Source organism: Vipera ursinii (genome assembly GCF_947247035.1).
Source record: "Vipera ursinii genome assembly, chromosome: 5".
NCBI classification, from domain to species: Eukaryota; Metazoa; Chordata; class Lepidosauria; order Squamata; family Viperidae; genus Vipera; species Vipera ursinii.
The window spans coordinates 63,073,910-63,094,533 of record NC_139518.1 but is presented as its reverse complement, the minus strand read 5'-3'; the positions used below and the strand labels follow the sequence as shown (position 1 = coordinate 63,094,533).

The 20,624-nt window shown below is 35.0% G+C and overlaps 2 protein-coding genes across 5 annotated transcripts in view; one reads left to right on the top strand and one right to left on the bottom strand.

The window, feature by feature from the left end:
• The window catches only part of DOCK1 (dedicator of cytokinesis 1), a 455,801-nt gene that overhangs the window by 243,365 nt on the left and 191,812 nt on the right, over positions 1 to 20,624 (bottom strand). The window lies entirely within an intron of this gene.
• Positions 1 to 20,624, top strand: part of INSYN2A (inhibitory synaptic factor 2A) — a 106,098-nt gene that overhangs the window by 6,082 nt on the left and 79,392 nt on the right. For both annotated transcript variants that reach the window (XM_083364108.1, XM_083364107.1), the window contains exons 2-3: positions 8,231 to 8,313; positions 12,388 to 13,591. In XM_083364108.1, the coding sequence (XP_083220234.1) occupies positions 8,244 to 8,313; positions 12,388 to 13,591 (1,274 nt within the window). In that variant the 5' untranslated portion in view covers positions 8,231 to 8,243. The remainder of the gene's footprint in view (positions 1 to 8,230; positions 8,314 to 12,387; positions 13,592 to 20,624) is intronic.

Here is a 20,624-nt window from a genome sequence, read left to right as displayed (position 1 = left end):
CTTCAACACATAAACTTCTGTTGTAGCTGTCAAAGACTGTTCCAGTCCTAACCACACAGTTTTTGTCATAGCTGGCTTATAGATATACCTTGTCTACTATTACAGTCCTTCTTAAACTCTGGAATAGCATCTGACAATCAGCCTGGGCTATTTCATGATGCAGTGCTGATTTTTCTTTAATTCTTTTGGTAAAGGAAATTGTTATATTTGATTAACAAATTGAGCTCTGAAATTTATTTCAAGGATTTCTTTGTACCATTCATAGAATTGCACAGTAGTATTAATTGACTTCATATATGTTGCTGTATATTTTCTGTACCCCTTTCCCTAGTCTGAGTTCCTATTGGCTAACTGTTTCTCATAACCGTGCAATGGTCAATTCAGGTGAGAGACCAACCCATAAATGATACTGCACTTATGTCCTTCAATAAAACACTTTGATGGATTTTCATTTCCATACACATGGAGATGCGCGCACACACACACACACACACACACAAACAGTATACATATATATCTTGGAATAAAAGCTTGTAATCAGTGGTTACCATGCATGGGAATAATTTTCCATAAAAAAAGCAAGCCATCTGTTCTCATTACTTCGGGATACCTTTCAACACGTTTACCATCTCTGTTACTGAAACCATACAGAAACAGTATTGCTTCTTTCCGTACTGTTTTTTTCATATTCTGTTTCGCTTTTTAGTTTCAATCATATAGACATAACCCTGTTTGTACACTTGCTTCCTTATGATGAGATTGATCTCTCTCATAAAATGTTTTATATCATAGGTAACACTATATTGTTGCTTCCTTTTACTTTTTAAGACTTGACACTCTTTTCCATCAGACTGAATTGGTGGATTCTTCAGGGATTATTCAAATGTTGGGGCAGTATCAGTAAGAATGCTTTCTTTCACGTGCCACTGTCTTGTCACAAAGCATACATTAAATCATTGCCATATAATGCAACTTTCAACCACAACTATCGGTTTATATCATCAATACACCATAGAAAATATACCTATCCCTGTTCAGCACAGTTAACAATAGAATAATTATTCTGGACTAGTTACTTTTGCTTCATTACCCATACTGCTAATGCCTTTTGCCATAGTGGTTAAAAAAATAACAATGGCAGTATTTTTTTTTCATTAAGAAAAATGAGGTTGAATATATGTCTCATGGTTTTATAGGCATTTGAGTCCTCTGCACAAGGAGGGCGAATCCAGGACATCTGTCAGATATTATACCATTGAAACACTCTGCAAAGGTTTATTGGAAACTAGCAGATTTCACACACAATAGCTCTTTGTGTATCAGTGGTTAATACAGTTCAGGGAAAGAGCAGTGATGAAACAAATTCTTATAGTAACACGGACCTGTCTGTTGGGCTCTAGGTGCTACTGTGAAATTGGACTATAGCAGGGCTTTTCAACCTTTTCATCCGTTGTACCACTTTTAGGATATGGCAACATCCAAGTACCGCCAGTCGCCTAGCAAGGTGTCAAAAACTTGACCCCCCCTCCCCAAAAAAGGAAAAAAGTGAAGTACAGGTAGTCGTCGACTTACAACAGTTCGCTTAGTGACTGAAGTTACAATGGCACTAAAAAAAGTGCCCCCCAACCCACAGCCAACCAAGACGCGTGCCTGCTTGCCCGGCGGTACTCTTCCTCCAGTCCGAGGTTTTCATTGTAGCATTTCTGTTGAGGATTGGCAGTGGGGGTGGGGTGGGGGAGTTTGGTTTTTATTCCCCCTCCATCTGCAGCAGGTTTTGGTCACTTCACATTACCTTGGGACACTGACCGTCATAAATATGAATCAGTTGCCAAGCATCTGAATGTAAATCACGACCCTGGAGATGCTGCAACATTCCAGCTGATTGGTGCTTCCACTGAGCCCTGACAGCCCCGAAGAAGCACTGATGCTGGTGCTTCCGCTCAGCCCTGACAGCCCTGCAGCTCCAGCCATCTCTCACTCAGGCTTGTGCGGTGCCGTCACCAGTTCAGCTCATTCCCCTCCCCTGCTACCACTTTTTTAGGATGGTCGCATACTACCTGCCAGGTGCCAATGTACCACAGGTGGTACCCGTACCACTGGTTGAAAAGCCCTAGACTATAGACTCCAATTGCTACTGGTCTTAGACTCTTAATCATGTCCATGTTATGAAAAGAAAAGATGTTAATTTGTTGATATGGAGATCAACATTGTTATGCTCTTATTGCATAAACTGACTTGCACCTAGTTGTATCCAAAGAAGGAATGGTACACTTCTCATGTTTCAGTACATGAAGAACAGAAGCCAATGACAAAATAAACTAATCATTTAGAATCCCTAAAGTGAAATAACATTGCTAAACATTTGTGAAACTACACAATTTGAGAAAAAATTGTCTTTAGTTGTTTGTGCAATAGTTATAAGCAACTACTGAGAAAACACTTTTGTCTTTTTTGTGTAGTGAGAGTTCTGAAAGTTCTGCAGTATAAGCATTGTTTTTCTTCTGCAGATGTTATTTATTCAATCAGATGCTTGAAACATCTTCACATAATTTTTTAATTAGTTTAGCTGCTGTTGCTGTGATTTCTACATCAGCACATTTTTCCTTCAGGCTTACTATAGTATTGGAGAAAGACTGAAGCATTTCTTAATATTACCTCTATTTTTTCTACCTACTAAGTCAGGGATTGCAATCGTATTATTGAGTTCTTGAACTTTATTCTTGGAGTACTATCCTGAATACCATCAGAAAGTGCTCAGATCTTCCTTGTTCTTTTTAATTGAACGTGGTATGATTTTTTTTTGTTCCTCAAAAGTATACTCAAATTATTTTATACATTTATTCCTCTTGGCTTGGCTCCTTTTGTAACTGCCACATTTTAGCTGAAGTTTCATCAATCAGCATTGAAGCTATGTGAAAGTATTTTCTGAATCCTGAAATTGATCTGGCATTATTTGTGCTGGGCTTATAGATTATATATATTTTTGGGAGGAAAAAAGTCAACCCTGTTCACTCTGATTTTAGTTTTTATTTCTGATACTGCAAAAATCTTGTATATTCATGAAAAATAAGCTAAATGGCAATTAACTCCTCTCCACTAATTTTTTCACATGGCTTCCTAACCATAAGTAAATGTGTTCAACAGAAAAAAACAACAACACTTATGTACATAGTTTGAACTGTTTTAACTTTTATGTATAATCAGCAGTGTTCTATCACTGTACCCTATGGCTTCAGTTAAACAATTGCCATCATTCCCTCCCCTATCTCATATTACTGAATTCTTTGTACGGATTCTTGTGACAAATTTGGACATCAGTGTTTGGCATCATATAGAAGTGAAAAGTTCATACTATCCGAATGATTTTTAATGTTTTTTTCCCTGACTTGAAATACAGCTATCAAATTATGAGCTAAACTGAAATGATAACTCAATGCTTAATAAGTGGAATACAGAATCCACAAAATGCTTGACAGATTAAACTAGAAGCATTCAGTCAGTTTAGTACATTGTGGATTTGCCTTGTGCTTTGTTACAGGTTCAGTAACCTTTTTTCCCCTTTTAAAAAATATACTGTATCTACTGAAAAGTAAAAAGCCTCCAAAGGATTTCAAACCAATCCTTATCTTTGGTACTTCTGTTATTTTTTGGTTCATGTTGCTGGTAGTTAAAAAGGATTTTCTTGTACATTCTAAAGTCAGTGGAATATGTGTATGTATGTGTGTGTACACACACACATTTTGCAGTCATTTAAGCCCTTAAATATAGAATCAATTTGTTGACATAGTGGTGTAGAGGGTAAGGTATTGACTACAAATCAGGAGTTCTAATCCTGCCTTAGGCACAAAAGCAAGCTGGCTGATCTTGGACCAATCACTCACTCTCTCATCCTTAAGGAGACAGTGGAAAACAACTTTTGAAATACCTTCCAAGAAAACTGCATGGACTTGTTCAGACAATCAGTAGGAGTCAAAAACTGATTCAAAGGCACATGCACACAAATGCAGTTCCTTTGAATTGGTGTGAGAATGATATACATGTAGTCCTCGACTTACAACAGTTCATTTTGTGAGCATTCAGTTACAACAGCACTGAAAAACATGAGTTATGATCAGTTTTCACAATTATGAACATTGTAGCATCCCCATAGTCAAGTGATCAAAATTCAGATGCTTGGCAATTGACTCATATTTATGAAGGTTGCCATGTCCTGGGGACATGTGATCCCATTTTGCAACCTTCTGACAAGCAGTCAATGGAGAAGCTAGATTCATTTAACAACCGTGTTACTAATTAACAACTACAGTGATTCACTTAACTGGCAAAAAAGGTCATAAAATGGGGCAAATTAACAAATGTTTCAACAACATAAATTTTGGGGTCAATAGTACAACAGATCTGTGTGAGACAGCATAAGCCAAGACGGTCAGTTTGTGGTTGCAGTTGCACATCTCTCCTACAAATTGATGATGCAGACTTGCTCAGTTCATTGGATTGGGTTAATACTTATGAGAACAGAGTTAGGGTCATAATTTCTCCAATCAGATTGTGAACTTTCTCCAGATTGAAGGGAACATTTTTTAAAAGTGTTCTCATAATTTACTCTGTATGTAAATCTAATTGTAAAACTAAAACCTAAATTTTTTAAATAGTAAATCTAACCTTCAGAAAATCATTTATTATTGTTTAATTGTGAGACCAGCTAGCACTGGGCCCAATTTAATTAGAATGTAGGGACAAGGATTAAAGAAACAAAAGGTAGCCTTCATCATTTCAAATACCTTGTAAGTATCGTAATTAACTAGTTAGAATCCAGAATAGCTGGATAAACAATTGTCAATTGGATCTACTAATCTCATATTTTCTAACATTGGAACTCCCAGAATCAACTGTTATTGATCTACAAATTTTACACAGTAATTTACCAACCGTTTCGGTTGATATATGAATCCTAGCAAAGACAGAAGTTTTGGGGGAAAAACCCTGTCATTTGAAGAGGCAATAGTAGGCTTTCTTCACTGTCTCACAGCTATGGTGAAATTCTCCAAATGGATGACCTCCACATGGACTTTAATCCAGATTCAAATGATTTATTTATTGGTTGGTTGATTTCAACATTTGTATAGCTGTCAATCTTAAACCAACTCTGGGTGGCTTCCAACCAATAAAACAATACAGGAAGTCCTGGACTTAAAACAGTTCCTTTAGTAACCATTCAAAATTACAATGACACTGGAAAAACTTTTTTCACAGTTAATGCTTGGCAATTGACTGACATTTATGATGGTTCCAATGTCCCAGGATTATGTGATCACTTTTTGCAACCTTCTGACAAACGACAATGGGGAAGCCAGATTGACTTTACAACTATGGCAAGAAAAGTTGTAAAATGGGACAAAATTCACTTAACAACTCTCTCGCTTAGCAACAGAAATTTTGGGCTCAATTGTCATAAATTGAGGACTACCTGTCTGCAGTTAACAAAACTGAAAACAGAAAAACCTGATGACCCAGCCATGCATCCCTGATACACCCACATTCTCGACTTCGCCCTATACCAAGCCCAGACTTTAAATACTCTCCAAAAAGATAGAAAAATAAGGGCCTGTTGGATCTTAGTGGGGAGGGTGTTTCATTGGGCAAGGGGCTACAATGGGAAAGACTTACATTCCTTCCCCAGCACTTAGCCCAATGCCATTGCCATTTCTTCTCTTTGGAACCTTAACTTCCATTAAATCACCTTCTCTACTATAGATAGTAATATGTCACAAACTACATTAAATATCTGCTATGTACAACTATCAAATTCAGTCCACTTGTGTGCAGAATGTTTGAATCAAATCTTGAATTCAAAACACTTTCAAAACTTTTAAAAACGGCACATGTACTCTGAACCACTGTTTTATATTCAAAATGGGTGTGTCAGATTTAAGCGGGTTTAATTCCAAGTGTTTTATGCATCTTGACAGTCCATATATTTTACAAACTTAATGACAGTATTTTTAAGTGTTTTTTATTGCTGTGTATTATATTTATTTGATAACAATTTGGCTTTCTTCATAAATGAAAAGTTCCGATTGGGGAAAAAATCAATTTTAAATAAAAGCCTCATATAGTAATATAGGAATATCACTCAGCATGATTATTAAATAAATCATTAAAACTTGACTAGAGAAATAATATTAATGGGTCTTTACATTACATAATTAGAATACTTGTTCATAACAAAACAGTGAACAGATTTCTAAATCCAAAGTGGTAAATTCAAACTATCTTTCCAGCATTGAATAATTATATTCTTTGCTGTCCCTTCAAAAATACCTCAACCTCCTTTTAAAAAAAAACAAAAAAACCATCCTAATAATCAAGCTGTACTTGCAAAGTAGACGGGAGAAACTGTTTTAGTACTGTATTAAAGGGTTTTTTTTTCATACATATTCAGAATTATAGCTCTCTGGTAAAGTCTCATGATTAGTAGCAATACCTTTATTTGATTCTAGATTACTATCTTTAATTCTTAAGATTTTGATTTAAGATGCTTGGTTTTCCAGCAATTTCAGTTTAATTCCTGCTTTTTATTGATGCCCAGTGTGTAGCTTTTGTCTCACATTTACTGTCCATTTTGCTTAAAGTTTAATTAGATATATTTGTATCACAGTGTCAATTTCTCTTTTCTAAAATATTTATGGAAGATACTTTATAAAACACATTAGTAATATAGTTTTATTTTCTAGCAATAACGCTGTAGATCATCTAGAATATTACTACTGTTTAAACATATCCCTCCTTCTCACATTTTGGCTTCTCCAATATTTCAGTTATTTTCTTCCTCCCCCTTCCCTTTTTTCATTATGTGAAGGAAAGCAATAAAGATACTGTGAAGACAAATCAAGGAAAAAATAAGAAAAACCAGTTCCATTTCTGAAAAGTGCACAAGATGGATAGGAATCAAATTCTGTAAAGAAGTACAAGACAGAAATAAAAAACTAACAGTCTAACACAAATTCTTCACATCAAGGTAGCAGTAAAAACCCATACATTACAGAATGGACTTGGGCAATTGGCAGTATTTTTGGAATTAATTTGCCATGTTTTTCATAGACTTGAAAAAAAGCAACTGGGATAAAGTCATCCAATTAGTTTCTGTGCCTAAGTCAGGACTAGAATTTAGGGATCCTTCCTTGTTCAGAATCTTAACTGTTAGGTTACATCGGTATTCCTAATGTTTCTCTTCAGATGGGTCAACTATGATTGGAAAAGCCTTCAACCCCATAGGTTTGGTTCCCTCCACCACCGCTAAAATAAATGTTTTTCATTTAATTAATTGTACAATGTTTTGAAAGGGGTGGGAGAATCAGTAAAACGGGATAGCCTTTGAAACTAAGCCAGTTCTTAATTTGTATGAGAAATGGAAGTCACTCTGTTCTAAATAAGCCAGTTACTATATATTTGATCAGTCTTTCAGTCTTTCTCTGCTTTTACTCATTGCAGACATAGCCCTAATGTGCATATATAGTATAATGATACAGTTTTATTCCTTAAATAAAACTACATGCAAACAGGTATTCTTTGACGTACAATGTCAACTGGGACCGCAGAGATTGCTATCAGTAAGTGATGCGGTCATAAAGCACAGCCGCCATGCTTTAGTGACAACAATCCCTGCAGTCTCGGTTACCAAGCACAGAGGGACTGGTGTGTGTGTTTGTGTGTGTGTGTGGTGGAGGACTTGCAACCTTCCTTGCTGGCTTCCCCACTGCCTTTCTGAGGAAGCCAACAGGGAAGGTTACAAATGGCGATCAAGCAGTGGGATGTTGAGATGGCCAGAATTCTGAGGATCAGTCGTTAACCACCATTTGTTCAACACTATTGTAACTTTAGTCACTGAACAAATAGTCACAGGATAAGGATTGTGTTACCTGTTGATAGTCATTTACAAGCTCAAGCATAAAGTGTCTATTAACAATAGGATAACCATGTAAATATATACTAAAATTTTCCCTAAACGAATGTCCAAAATCTGATTGGTGCTTAATAATAGCTGCTAGATATTTTTCTGTTTGACTACTGTTAGGTTGCCAACACTTCTCAAGGCATGTATTCAAGCATCATTTAGAGTGGATTATTTTGGTGTTTCCAAAAACACAAAGATTTATTGAAGTTAAAAAGGGTTTTTATTTTTCAGGACCATATACAACCAATTAGTAATAGTATATTTGTTATATTTTAGGCTAAATAACAAGATGGCCAAAGGAACTGATCATGAGATGAGGAATCTTTCATCTCCAGCCTCACAATCCCTCAATGATGAAAGTAAGTGGTATGTCGCTGGTTTTCTCTTGGTTTTATCTAATAGAACTTCTATACACACAGTGTGATGTACAGTAGTTTATATAAAAATATGTAACTTGTTTAAGAAACCTCATATAAGTTAAATACTGAGTGGAGAAGAAAAATAATTCAAGCTACAGTGATTAAACAAGTGACTAATCATATAGATAAATTTATTCGAGAATTAGTTCCCATTTACTGTATAAAGGTTAGGGTTTTTTGTTTCTGCATTTATTTATAGTTGGTTTATACATCCCCACATCTAAAAAATAGTGGTTCTGGGCACTAAACACAGGATTAAAGCCAGTAGAACAAAAGGAATAACTACTACTACTACTAGTAGTAGTAGTAGTAGTTATAGTAATAGTAATAATACAGACACAGTATAGCACAGTGGCAACCAAAGGCAGTCAGAATCCAGCCATAGTCACGTGAGAAAGCTGCAATGATGAGCTTAGCCAAAACTACAGGACCCAACATCCAGGTTTTCAAGGATTTACAAAACACCAATAGGGTTGGGTATTACCACTATTAATCTCACATTTCTTTCTAAAATATAGTACCCCATAGTATTTAATTTTCAAAACTACAGTAAGCAAATAGGTAAGCCCACCGACTTTCTGAACCATAAAATTAACAAAAAACAGCATGTGGATATCAGCAATTTAATATTAAAATATGACCTCATTCCCTATTCCATATTTAGTATTTTTATTTGGTACCTACTTGTATCTAAGAATAGTGCCATATGTTTTCTCGTGCTGTGAGATAGGTGAACAGTTATTGTGTTCTACTATATTTAATTTTAGTTACTCCTAATACCTGACAGGATAAATAAAGGAATCATGGTGATTTTAGAGTGAAGTGCTATAGAAATGAATAAATTAAAATCAGTGAACACATTTCATTTTCTAAAAAGAAAGAGCAAACAGAACTCATGCACTTAAGAGTCTTAGCAAAGATGAATTCATCCATCAAATTACTGTCCTAAAGTCACTTTGTATCCCAGATATATTTAGTTCAGTATTATAATACATGTATTTACAGCCCTTGAAGCATACCCAATTCTTATTCACTAACCAACTTTACTTTACAGTTGCATCAAAGTAATAAATGTACAAAAATATTAAAGATAGTCTTTTAAACACTATACTTTAGCTCTTTCAGAGTAGCTGAAATGAATGAGGTTTGTGAATTATTTTGAATTTATTTTCTTGGCTGATGGAGTAAAATTGAAAGCACACTTCATTTTCAGGATAATAAAGTTGCTATTTCAGTATTCAGAAACTATAAGCTATTAGTATACTTACTGATATGCTTAATCTTGTGGTTGCTACTTTCCTTTTCTCATGCCACTAAATAATTTTATATATTACTCCTGTTTTATGCACAGGTAGTATTTCCTTCTCCATTAATGCTACTTAACTCCTTGGCTTTGGGGTACATAAAGTATCCTCATTTATTTCTAACCTCTAAACTCCTGCAAATCTTTCATAGTTTTGAATGACTGCTACTTTTTTAAATTTGGTTTTGGGTCATTCATTTATTTTAAATGACCAAATTTACTCTGACCTTTTTTTATTATTCAATTGTGTCTGATTCTCTGAGACTGCCTGGACAAGTCCTTACAGTTCTTGGCAAGGTTTTTCAGAAGCGGCTTGCCATTGCTTCCTTCCTAGAACTGAGAGAAAGTGACTACCCGAAGGCCACTCAACTGGACTAGAATTCATGGTCCTCTAGTTTTTAGCCTGATGCCTTCACCACTACACCAAATTTTGTGTGTGTGTGTGTGTGTGTGTGTGTGTGTTTAAATAATATTTGTTATTCCATTTTAAGTGTGTTTTCTCTGGTTTGTTTCTTCAGTTTATTCTGTAACAAAATAGCAAGCTTTAATTTTTAAAAAAAATAAAATTTAAAAAATTAACCAGGGTTATGTTCTCTTCTCATGCAGTTTGGCATTATTCTTCAGAAATAACTTATTTTCCTGTCTTAGCAACCAGGCTAAATGTTTAAAATAGATATAAAGCAAGATAATAAACTAAGGTGTGATTTTCTCCCTAAGTGCAAGAAAACTGCCACCTGCAACAGCTTAGTTACGTTTAACAGTTGAACACAGTAGGGACGTTAAATATGTAGCACAAACTAATATTTTGCCATTTAAAATTAACATTTTCTTATTTCTGTATGAATACCCTATAAAAGTATAACTTTGGTGCATTGTATTAAAAGTAGGGTAATGTTTTTCTTCTAGAATATTGATTCTGTGGTAATTTGAAACGCAATAAATGTGGATGGTTCCATTGCCAAGAAAGCAGTTAAAGGGTCACATTTTCAGAATTACTAACTTTGCCTACAAAGAAATAGGAACACTTTTAAAACAGATGGCTGCTTATACACATTGACATTCCCCTTAAACATTATTCTTAAAAATAACGAGTATCACCCAATTTGCAATCAGTTCCAGTTCCAAAATGACTAGTAATAAACGCAGATCTGTTTGTTCTATTTTTTTTTAATTTGAGGCTTCTGCACCGACTAGAGATTTAATTTCATGCCTTAAATTTATGGTTTTAAGTTTACAGTAAGTTGTTTCTATCTATAATCTCTTCAGGAGTTAATTATGCTATCATCAAACATAACTGTAGCAAATGAAATGAAGAACCTCCAAGTAGAAGGTAAATTATAAGGATATGTTTGTTACCAAAATTATTCAGTGACAATCATTCTGCAGAATGAAAATATCCTCCTGTATAGTGTTAAAATGTCAATAATATATAAAAATTTTACAACTGTTTCAGCTGTTTTTCCCCTCCCACCTCTCCTCACTGTGGAACTAATGATTTTCCCATAAATCATAGCTAATAGTTGTTGTCCATTTGGCCATGTTTGAATATTCTTAGCGATATATATTTAAGCAAGAACTGCTCTCTCCATTAAAACATCATGGAGAACATTATGCATACATCATTTTTATATGCATAATGCAATTCTGAGGGCTTACTGTCTCATTTACATCTGGAGGACAGTGATATTACACTAAGTGATGTCAGTATAAGACAATTTAAAGCAGCATTTAACTTTCCTAAGATAAAGTACATAGTTTTTTGAATACCCTCCCCTATACAAGAGCACAGGTAGTCCTTAATGACTGTTACTTAGTAATCATTCAAAGTTATGGCAGACCACCTAAAAGCTACTTATGACATGGTTCCAGAGTTATGATGGCTGCACACACCCCTGTAGTCACATCACATTTCAGGTGCTTGGCAGTTAGCTCGCCTTTAGGGATGGTTGCAACATTCCATGATCATGCGACTATGATTTATGACATTTTTTGCCAGTTTCCAGCCTTTTTTGCTTGGTTTGCAATAAAAAATAATTTGTATTTAACAACCACAGTGTTTAACAACCGCCATATTCAACTGACCATGGTGTTTAACAGTTGGAGCAAAAAAGTCATAAAATCAGCTTCAGTCTGTGGATGCTTTGACTTACTGATGGAAATTCTGGGTTCCCATATAGCCCTAAATGAAGGGCTATCCGTATATTCTTTGTAGAAAAAAGACTATTTTTTTGAAATAAGAAAGGAGGAACTCACCCCTTATTTCTTTGTATTAGGATGTAATCTGATGTCTACAACTATTTGGGACTACTACATATATAATTTTAGTATGTTGTCTGAGTCTAAACTATTTTAGATCCCCAAAAAACTAGTCTAATTGTTGTATCACCCTATGACAGGAATTCTGGCTAACTTGAAAATCTGCACATTTTACTACTATGTCCTTTGGATTTCTTCATTTGCTTTGGTCATGTATGCATATTACTATTTTTAAAGTTCTAATCTATTAATCCATTATTGTTACTTACGCATTTTATAATACACAAAACCCACTGCCTCCTCATTCCCAAAAGCAAGACTCCATTTTTAGGTAGCCAGAAGGTTCTAAATGTTTGGGTTTGTTTTTTTTACAAAAACAAAAAATCATGCCATTTGAATAAAAACATCCACAACTAGGTTAGTAACAGTCTGTCTAACATTGCTTTTGACTTCAGGTACCGTAGGAAGTGAGGAACCCAGCAAATGCTTGCTTGGAGTCTCCGAGAGTGACGTTGATTCAGCAACATCACTTGCCTTAGAAATGAAATATGCATTGGATCCCAATCGGCAGATCAAGAAAAGAAACAAAGCCCTACAGGTGAGATTCAAAGACATCTGCGAGGCCCAGAATGAGCAAAGGGACAAACAGCTCTCTTTGCTACAGCAGACTGACCAAAAAGAAGCAAAACCCATCTCTTACAGAGCAACTTACCGAAAATACATGACAGTGCCTGCCCGAAGATCAATCCCGAATGTTACTAAAAGTACAGGAGTTCAGACTTCGCCTGAACTTAAAAAGTGTTACCAGACCTTCCCTTTGGACCGGAAAAAGGGAAATATAATCAAAAGCATAGCTTCAGTGGACACTTTTCCAAGTCAAAACAATGGATTCCTAATTGATGTTAAAGAGAAAGACAGCAAAATCTCAGGAGAGGCTGTTCAGTGTAGCAAGAAAGTCCCTGGATTTGTGACAGCTGAATTTATTTCACATACTAATGAACGCATGAATGCAATAGAGCTGCTTTCCAAGGACAACTGCTTGGAGACATGTATAAGCACTGATTTGCACAGCTGTAGTAAAGAACCTCCTCTACAGGACTCAGCAGCTTCAGTTTTAGAAGAGGCTGATTATCAGCTGCATGACAAAGCAAAACACCACGCTGGGCCATTGAGGTATGAGGAAGCTAATCCAGCCAGCCAAGGAAAAGTGTTCAAGACAGAAGTAGCTTCTGTCTACTTGCCTGCATCTGGTTCACACACCTCACTGGCTGACCAGCAACATTTTGCAGCAACAGGGAATGACTGGTCTCTGTGTCCAGCCGAGGAGGAGGACAGAAAAAGAACTCTGCATCTTAATGGTCTGCAGTCACAAGCTGTAAGTACAGCTCAGGCCTATTCCACACAGGCACAGTGCCAGTCTACCTTATGTAACGAACAGACCCTTCAGGTAAATGTTTCACCTATGGAAGGAAAACAGCCTTGTCAGACAGCAGTTGCTGTGAGTGAAGGATGTCAACAAATAGTGCCTCACACTGAAGTGGTAGATTTGAAAGCACAGCTACAGATGATGGAGAATCTGATCAGCTCAAGTCAGGAAACCATAAAGGTCTTGTTGGGTGTTATTCAGGAGTTGGAAAAGGGAGAGGCTCATAGAGAAGGGTAAGTTGATTTTTTTTTAATATATATATAAGAATCTCATTTGGGAAAAAAAATCACAGGAATTCTGCTCAACAATTTACGTTTCTGTTTGCTCAGAAGGTGTTAGAATTGCTCGAAAAGCATGTGCAACATATGTGTCACCTTTATTAATATGGATTACTTTAATGATAATTATTCCTGACTCACAGTACCTGAAAATTATAATTTAGTATCTAACTTCACAGTTAGATTTAATGGATTAATGCCTTAATGACCTTTCTATTTCAGTGCATCTCTAATGATTTCCCAGTATATGTGCTTTAATACAAAGGTACTTCTAAAAAACATGCTTCTGGCAACAACTGCTTTCAAATAATATTAAAATTAATATATATTGCTTACATATATTTGCCATAAAACAAAGGGTCTTGTTAAAACTAATAATATCTGCTATATGATTACCCAAGAACTCTCATTCATTATTTAAAACCAGAACAGACTAGGAGGCAACAAAAAACATTGTTCAGAATGCTGAAACTGCCCAGAAGAAAAGGATTAGTTCATAAAAATGAAGTGCAGAATATATTGTTCTGCGTTTTATATTTTTTTTGAAAGTATTGCTCAAAACATACTTAACAAGCACAGCTATTTACTCAGATTTATGTTTTTATTTGATGATTGCAACTTCTGTTCCTTTGCATCTCACTTACACTCTTTTTAGCCTTCTAAGAGACATAATGCCTATATTTGCTACTCAGTTCAGTGGCTGTATTTTAACAAATGCAACTTTCAATCTCCAACTTCCTGTTTTGTGTAGTTCATGCTTCCTCTGCTCCAGTAAACTTTCCCTCTTCGATTCATTTCATCATACCAAAATTACTAAGATGTGCTTTTTTCATTTGTGGCTTTAGAAGTTGCTTTCACCCCAAACAAGCTGCTGATTAGTACATGCTAAAGATGACAATTATAAACATGGCAATTGTTCTGTGTAATAACATTTGCTTAGCCAAAATTATTTACAGCACTTATTTAAATTTAAAACTATATCTCCTCCCAAGGACAGGCTATACATTTCAAGTAAAGCAGCATTGATTCCAATTGTTTCTAGATTTAACTGATCATTTATTTTGTCCATGCTCTTTTACATGTAATAGTGTAATTCAACCCTTTAACTATGTGTATTGAAACTTTAAGCTTTTCATATTTGTGTTTCCATTATATAATGGCATTATTGTTTTGTTGCCTCAGAAAGGCTGAATGTGGGAGGAAATACAAGTATGGCACTGAAGAGGCCCTGTGGTTTGTGTCTTATCAAAGCAACAATTTTTAATGTTGACCTACTAGCAGAGATCCTATGGCTGATTATAGGATTTAGCTTGATTTCATGATTGAAATTACCATGCACAGTTAAAGGTTTTTGGCATATATTTTTCAGTAAGTAGTTGGGAAACTACACATGCAACAGCATAACCCAGTTGGCATATATAAATAAGGATTTAGGCTTCCTGTAGTATTCCTTCCTTTCTCTTCCTGATGGAAAATAGACAACAAAGTCTTAAAACTAAGCTGGGAAGGACCAAGATTCAAAATGCACAGTTTGACATATAAAATGTAGCCTAACCAGACTTATTCTCTGATTAGTAGTTTCTGCTTCTTCCTAAAGATGCTTGTGGTGAAGGAAGCAGTATTTCTATCTCACGTTGTAGTTTATTGGTTGTTGTTATTTCCAGACAGACCAATTCCTTTTGCATCAGACCCATTGCAAACTATCATTTAAAAGAAAGTTTTAGTGTATCCCTGGAAAGGATGGAACTACAGCTTTCCCCCTAAATTTGGGGGGAAAGGGGGCAATTGATCTTTATTCGTAACTGACTACAGAATAGAAATGTGAGGAGAAATGACATTGAGATTCAGAATGCAGACCAGGGACCTAAAAACATTAGGACACTATGACAGATAAACAGGAATACCAGTGATTCATCACCACTAAGCATTATGTGTTGTCAGAGCTTCATAAATGTTTTCACCATTCATAGCTATGACTAGGCTGCTCATGAATAGAGGTTTAGGATTTTTTTTTTCTTTTAAGCGTAGAGAATAACAAAGACCTACCCTTGCTTATACTTGAAATGATATTCAAACGGCAGCAAGACTTAAAAGTGAATGCAGGCTGTCAATACTTAATTGTTTATATATTTGGTTATATCTCAAGTGAAGTGAACAAATTTACATTTTATACAGAGAAAGAGAGAACAACAAATTGGTATAAATCAGTTTTTAATTAACATTAATTAGAAAAAATATTAAAATGATAAAACTAAAACATATAGGCTCTTATTTTTTTTAAAAAAATGTCTGTATGCTTGTATACATTTTATACTTATTAAAAATTAGATTAATGTCTCATCTGATATATAGTATTATGCATCCATCTCAGCGGTAGATTACTCACCTCCCTGATGAGAATCATCATCTTTACAGGTTGCTGAAAAAACAGACCCCTAGAAGATGCTTGTGAACCATTAGAGTGCTCTAATTTAATAGCATCTATGTCTGACATGAACTAAAAGCGTTTTAAACTCAATAGGTGAGTTACTGTAGATGTAAATGTGGCCATATAGTTAAAATAAATGAAATTATATATACTTTAGTCTAGGAAGCTTCTACTCAAACCTATTCCTGATTATCATAAACTTTGACTATAAATTGAATTGGTTTGCCTGTGGAAGATGACCAACCACGAAAATCACTTCAATAAATCCTTGTATTTTTCCTTCCCAGAATATATAGCCACAGCCTCTTCTTCAACACATTTTATATTCCTAGAACACTGGAAGAAGAAATAGCAGAGAGCTAATGGCTTATGATTTGATTCATTTTATTCTTTTGCTTAAATGAACAAAAATAATTTTCTTCAACATCATTTTATATTACTATAGCATTTTTATGCCAGAAGAACCTATTGTGATTTTATTTCATTTTAAAATTATTTCAGTACCCAGGTACTTTTGAAAGGATAGAAAAGAACCTTTATTCTTTTAAAAATACTTTTATTAATATGTGATTTGTTACAAATATAGGTTCTACTTCTAATGAAGAAAAGGATAACTTTGAAACTAAAAGGTAGATAGATGTCAATGCTGCTAACATCGAATGTTATTGCTTGATAAGAGATGAAGAAGTAGCCATTTCATATGTTAAACTTGTGTATTGCTTTAAGAGATTTAGGTTAAGGTTGGGAGTGGGGATAAGTACGATTGCACCTTCAAGGCCATCTCTTTAACTAAAGAAGATAAGACCTTGGCGGGTTTTCTAACGGAAGGGAAACTGATTCTTTAAATTAATTGGAGAATATGATTAATGACAAAATTAGAAAGGTGGAGAAATGTGTTTTAATATATTGTGCAAGGGGTGGAGATTTCAGATTCCAGCTTCCTTTGAGCAAGCATTTGCCAGTGTATTAGGCTAATAAAGGACTTTTAAGGTAAACAATGCCTCAGAGTCACTTGAAAAGCCCATACGTCGGAAACTTGACAATAGATAGATAGACAGACAGACAGACGATAGATATATAGATATAGACAGATATACTACAATGCAATGCAACGGAGAAAAATATAAATCCTGCTACTAAACACAGTCATGACAAAGCCTTCATAGGCTGGTGAAGGGATTATTTAGTAACACCAATATATGTATTTGCTGGATTTAAATCCTAACTTTTTTTTACTTAGCTTGCATTACTGCTTCTAGATAATGTATATAATTGAGATTCTAAATTCAGTGGAATCCTTTTTATAATATAGAAAGTGAATTAATTATTTAGAAAGTCTGAAACTAACCTTACTTTAATTCTTAGGTAAGGGAATTAATAATAATATTATAAAAACGGTACTATATGCCAAAGATAAGCAGTGTTGTACCACTATAAATAGACAGTGAAGAACAACAAAGTACAGCCAATTTTTCTTCTCTTTTCATAGTACTCTAGACCATCTTCTTCCTCTAAAGAGTGAATAGTCCAGATCATCACTGATGCTGGATCCTGACTAGCTTTTTTTCTTGTGGTCCTGCCTATTTATTTATTTAAAAGACTTATTTTTGCAAACCTTATGCTGATAACTTGGTTGTTTTCATTGACAATGCTCTTTTAGCAGAATAAGGGTAAACAATCAGCTGTGCAAGTGTGAGACTCCACTCATATGCTGAAATAATAACTTTTGTAGATAAGGAAGGGGAGAGGGGCAATGTGCTATATCACTTTCAAATTCCAATACATTTTCAACCCTAATTAAAAGTCTTATAGTTTCCTTATTAAGCTCTCTATGGTTTGATTCCTCTTTATTTTTAGAATTGTATTTTCCAATACAATCAACCCATTCAATGAAATATTCATGAGAGATCAGGGTTGCAGACCAGTAAGTTGCAAGAACATCTCTGTGAGGATAGCTTGGTTCTTGATGGTATTTCAAAAGGCTTTGAACATTGTATTCTTTTAAATACTAGCTATACAGTCAATTTACCATTTTAATTTTGTTCTTTTGCTGGCTTTGGATAATGTTTAGGCTGGTGCTATTCATATATCTTTCATTATAATATATAATATAATTAATATATATAATAACCTGTAATTAATGAATATAGTATTAGTATAATCTGTAATTAATGAATATAGTATTAGTATAATTAATATATAGTATAAAAATTATAGTCACAGGTTTTAAGGAAGCTCAAAGGGGAATTTTTAAAGATTTTTTCTTTTCAATCTCCTTAAGTTGATTTTGATTACTTAGTTAGTTTGTTCGTTTGTTTGTTTCGATTTATATACCGCCCTTTTCCCGAGGGACTCAGGGCGGTTTACGGGGCAAATTAAAACAGTGCAATGTACAAATTAAAATTAAATTAAATGTATGTGTATATGTGTGTAGTAAATCTATTGCTTAATAAATAATAATTACAAAGTAATAATATATTACATTTATATGTCCTACAACTCCTTTGATTCTGGAATGTATAATAATAATAATAAATATATTTTGGGCAATATATAATACAGTAAGGGAAAAAATCATTTGATTCCCTGCTGATTTTCTACATTTGCCCACTGACAAAGAAATAATTGGCCTACAATTGTAATGGTAGATTTATTTTAATAGTAAGAGACAGAATAACAACCACAAAAATTCCAGAAAAACGCATTCCAAAAAAGTTATAAACTGATTTGCATTTTAATGAGTGAAATAAGTATTTGATCCCCTATCAATCATCAAGATTTCTGGCTCCCAGGTGTTTTTATATAAATAATGAGCTGAGATTAGGAGCACTCTCTTAAAGGGAGTGCTTCTAATCTCAGTTTGTTATCTGTATACCTGTCCACAGAAGCAATCAGACCAAAGAGCTGTCCAAAAGATGTCAGGGACAAGATTGTAGAGCTACACAAAACTGGAATGGGCTACAAGACTATCGCCAAGCAGCTTGGTGAGAAGGTGACAACAGTTGGTGTGATTATTTGCAAATGAAAGAAACACAAAATAACTGTCAAATCTCCCTCCGTCTGGGGCTCCATGCAAGATCTCACCTCGTGGAATTTCAGTGATCATGAGAATGGTGAGGAATCAGCCCAGAACTACATGGGAGGATCTTGTCAATGATCTCAAGGCAGCTGGGACCATAGTCATCAAAAAACCAATTGGTAACACACTATGCTGTGAAGAACTGAAATCCACAAGGTCCCACTGCTCAATAAAGCACATGTACGTCTGAAGTTTGCCAATGAACATCTGAATGATTCAGAGGAGAACTGGGTGAAAGTGCTGTGGTCAGCTGAGACCAAAATCGAGCTCTTTGCCATCAACTCAACTTGCCATGTTTGGAGGAGGAGGAATACTGCCTATGACCCCAAGAATACTATCCCCACTGTCAAATATGGAGATGGAAACATGCTTTGGGGGTTTTTCTGCTAAGGGGACAGGACAACTTCATCGCATCAAAGGGACGAAGGATGGGGCCATGTGCTATCAAATCTTGGGTGAGAACCTCCTTCCCTCAGCCAGGGCATTGAAAATGGGTTGTGGATGGGTATTCCAGCATGGCAATGACCCAAAACACATGGCCAAGGCAACAAAAGATTGGCTCAAGAAGAAGTACATTAAGGTCCTGGAGTGGCCTAGTCAGTCTCCAGACCTTAATCACATAGAAAATTTGTGGAGGGAGCTGAAGGTTTGAGCTGCCAAAAATCAACCTCGAAACCTTAATGACTTGAAAAGGATCGCCAAAGAGTAGTGGGACAAAATCCCTCCTGAAATGTGTGCAAATTTAGTGGCCAACTACAAGAAATGTCTGACCTCTGTGATTGCCAACAAGGGTTTTGCGAGAAAGTACTAAGTCATGTTTTGCGAAGGGGTCAAATACTTCTTTCACTCATTAAAATGCAAATCAATTTATAACTTTTTTGAAATGCGTTTTTCTGGATTCTTTTTGTTATTCTGTCTCACTGTTAAAATAAATCTGATCATTTCTTTGTCAGTGGGCAAATGTACAAAATCAGCAGGAGATCAAATATTTTTTCTCCTCACTGTAACTAGCAAAATAATAGTGAGATAGACCAGAAACCCTATCCTATATGAAAGCTCTCATGAGGGGAAAACATCTCCTTTTGAAGTGCTCTTTAATTCAGATGAATCCTAGCTCTAAATGTATCATCACACTTAATATATCAATTGGCTTCTGTCTCTTGACAGGAAACTGAATAAGCCATTTCTTTCAAACTTTCAAATCTTTTCCATACTTATTACACCTATTATCTGATTAAATATTACATCTTGATCTCTGCAATAAACTCAATCTTTGATTTTTCTTTTGAATTGGGGTGCATTTGACATAATTTAAAATCATTCTCTAATCCTACATCTTAAACACAGAGAAAAATGTTTTCAACACAATTATGCAATATAAGAACATTTAATCTTGCATTTTTATTATATATATGAAACTTTACGCTTCTTAGAAGAATAGCTATTAACTGTAACAATTGTCCCAATCAGTATTTCTCTTC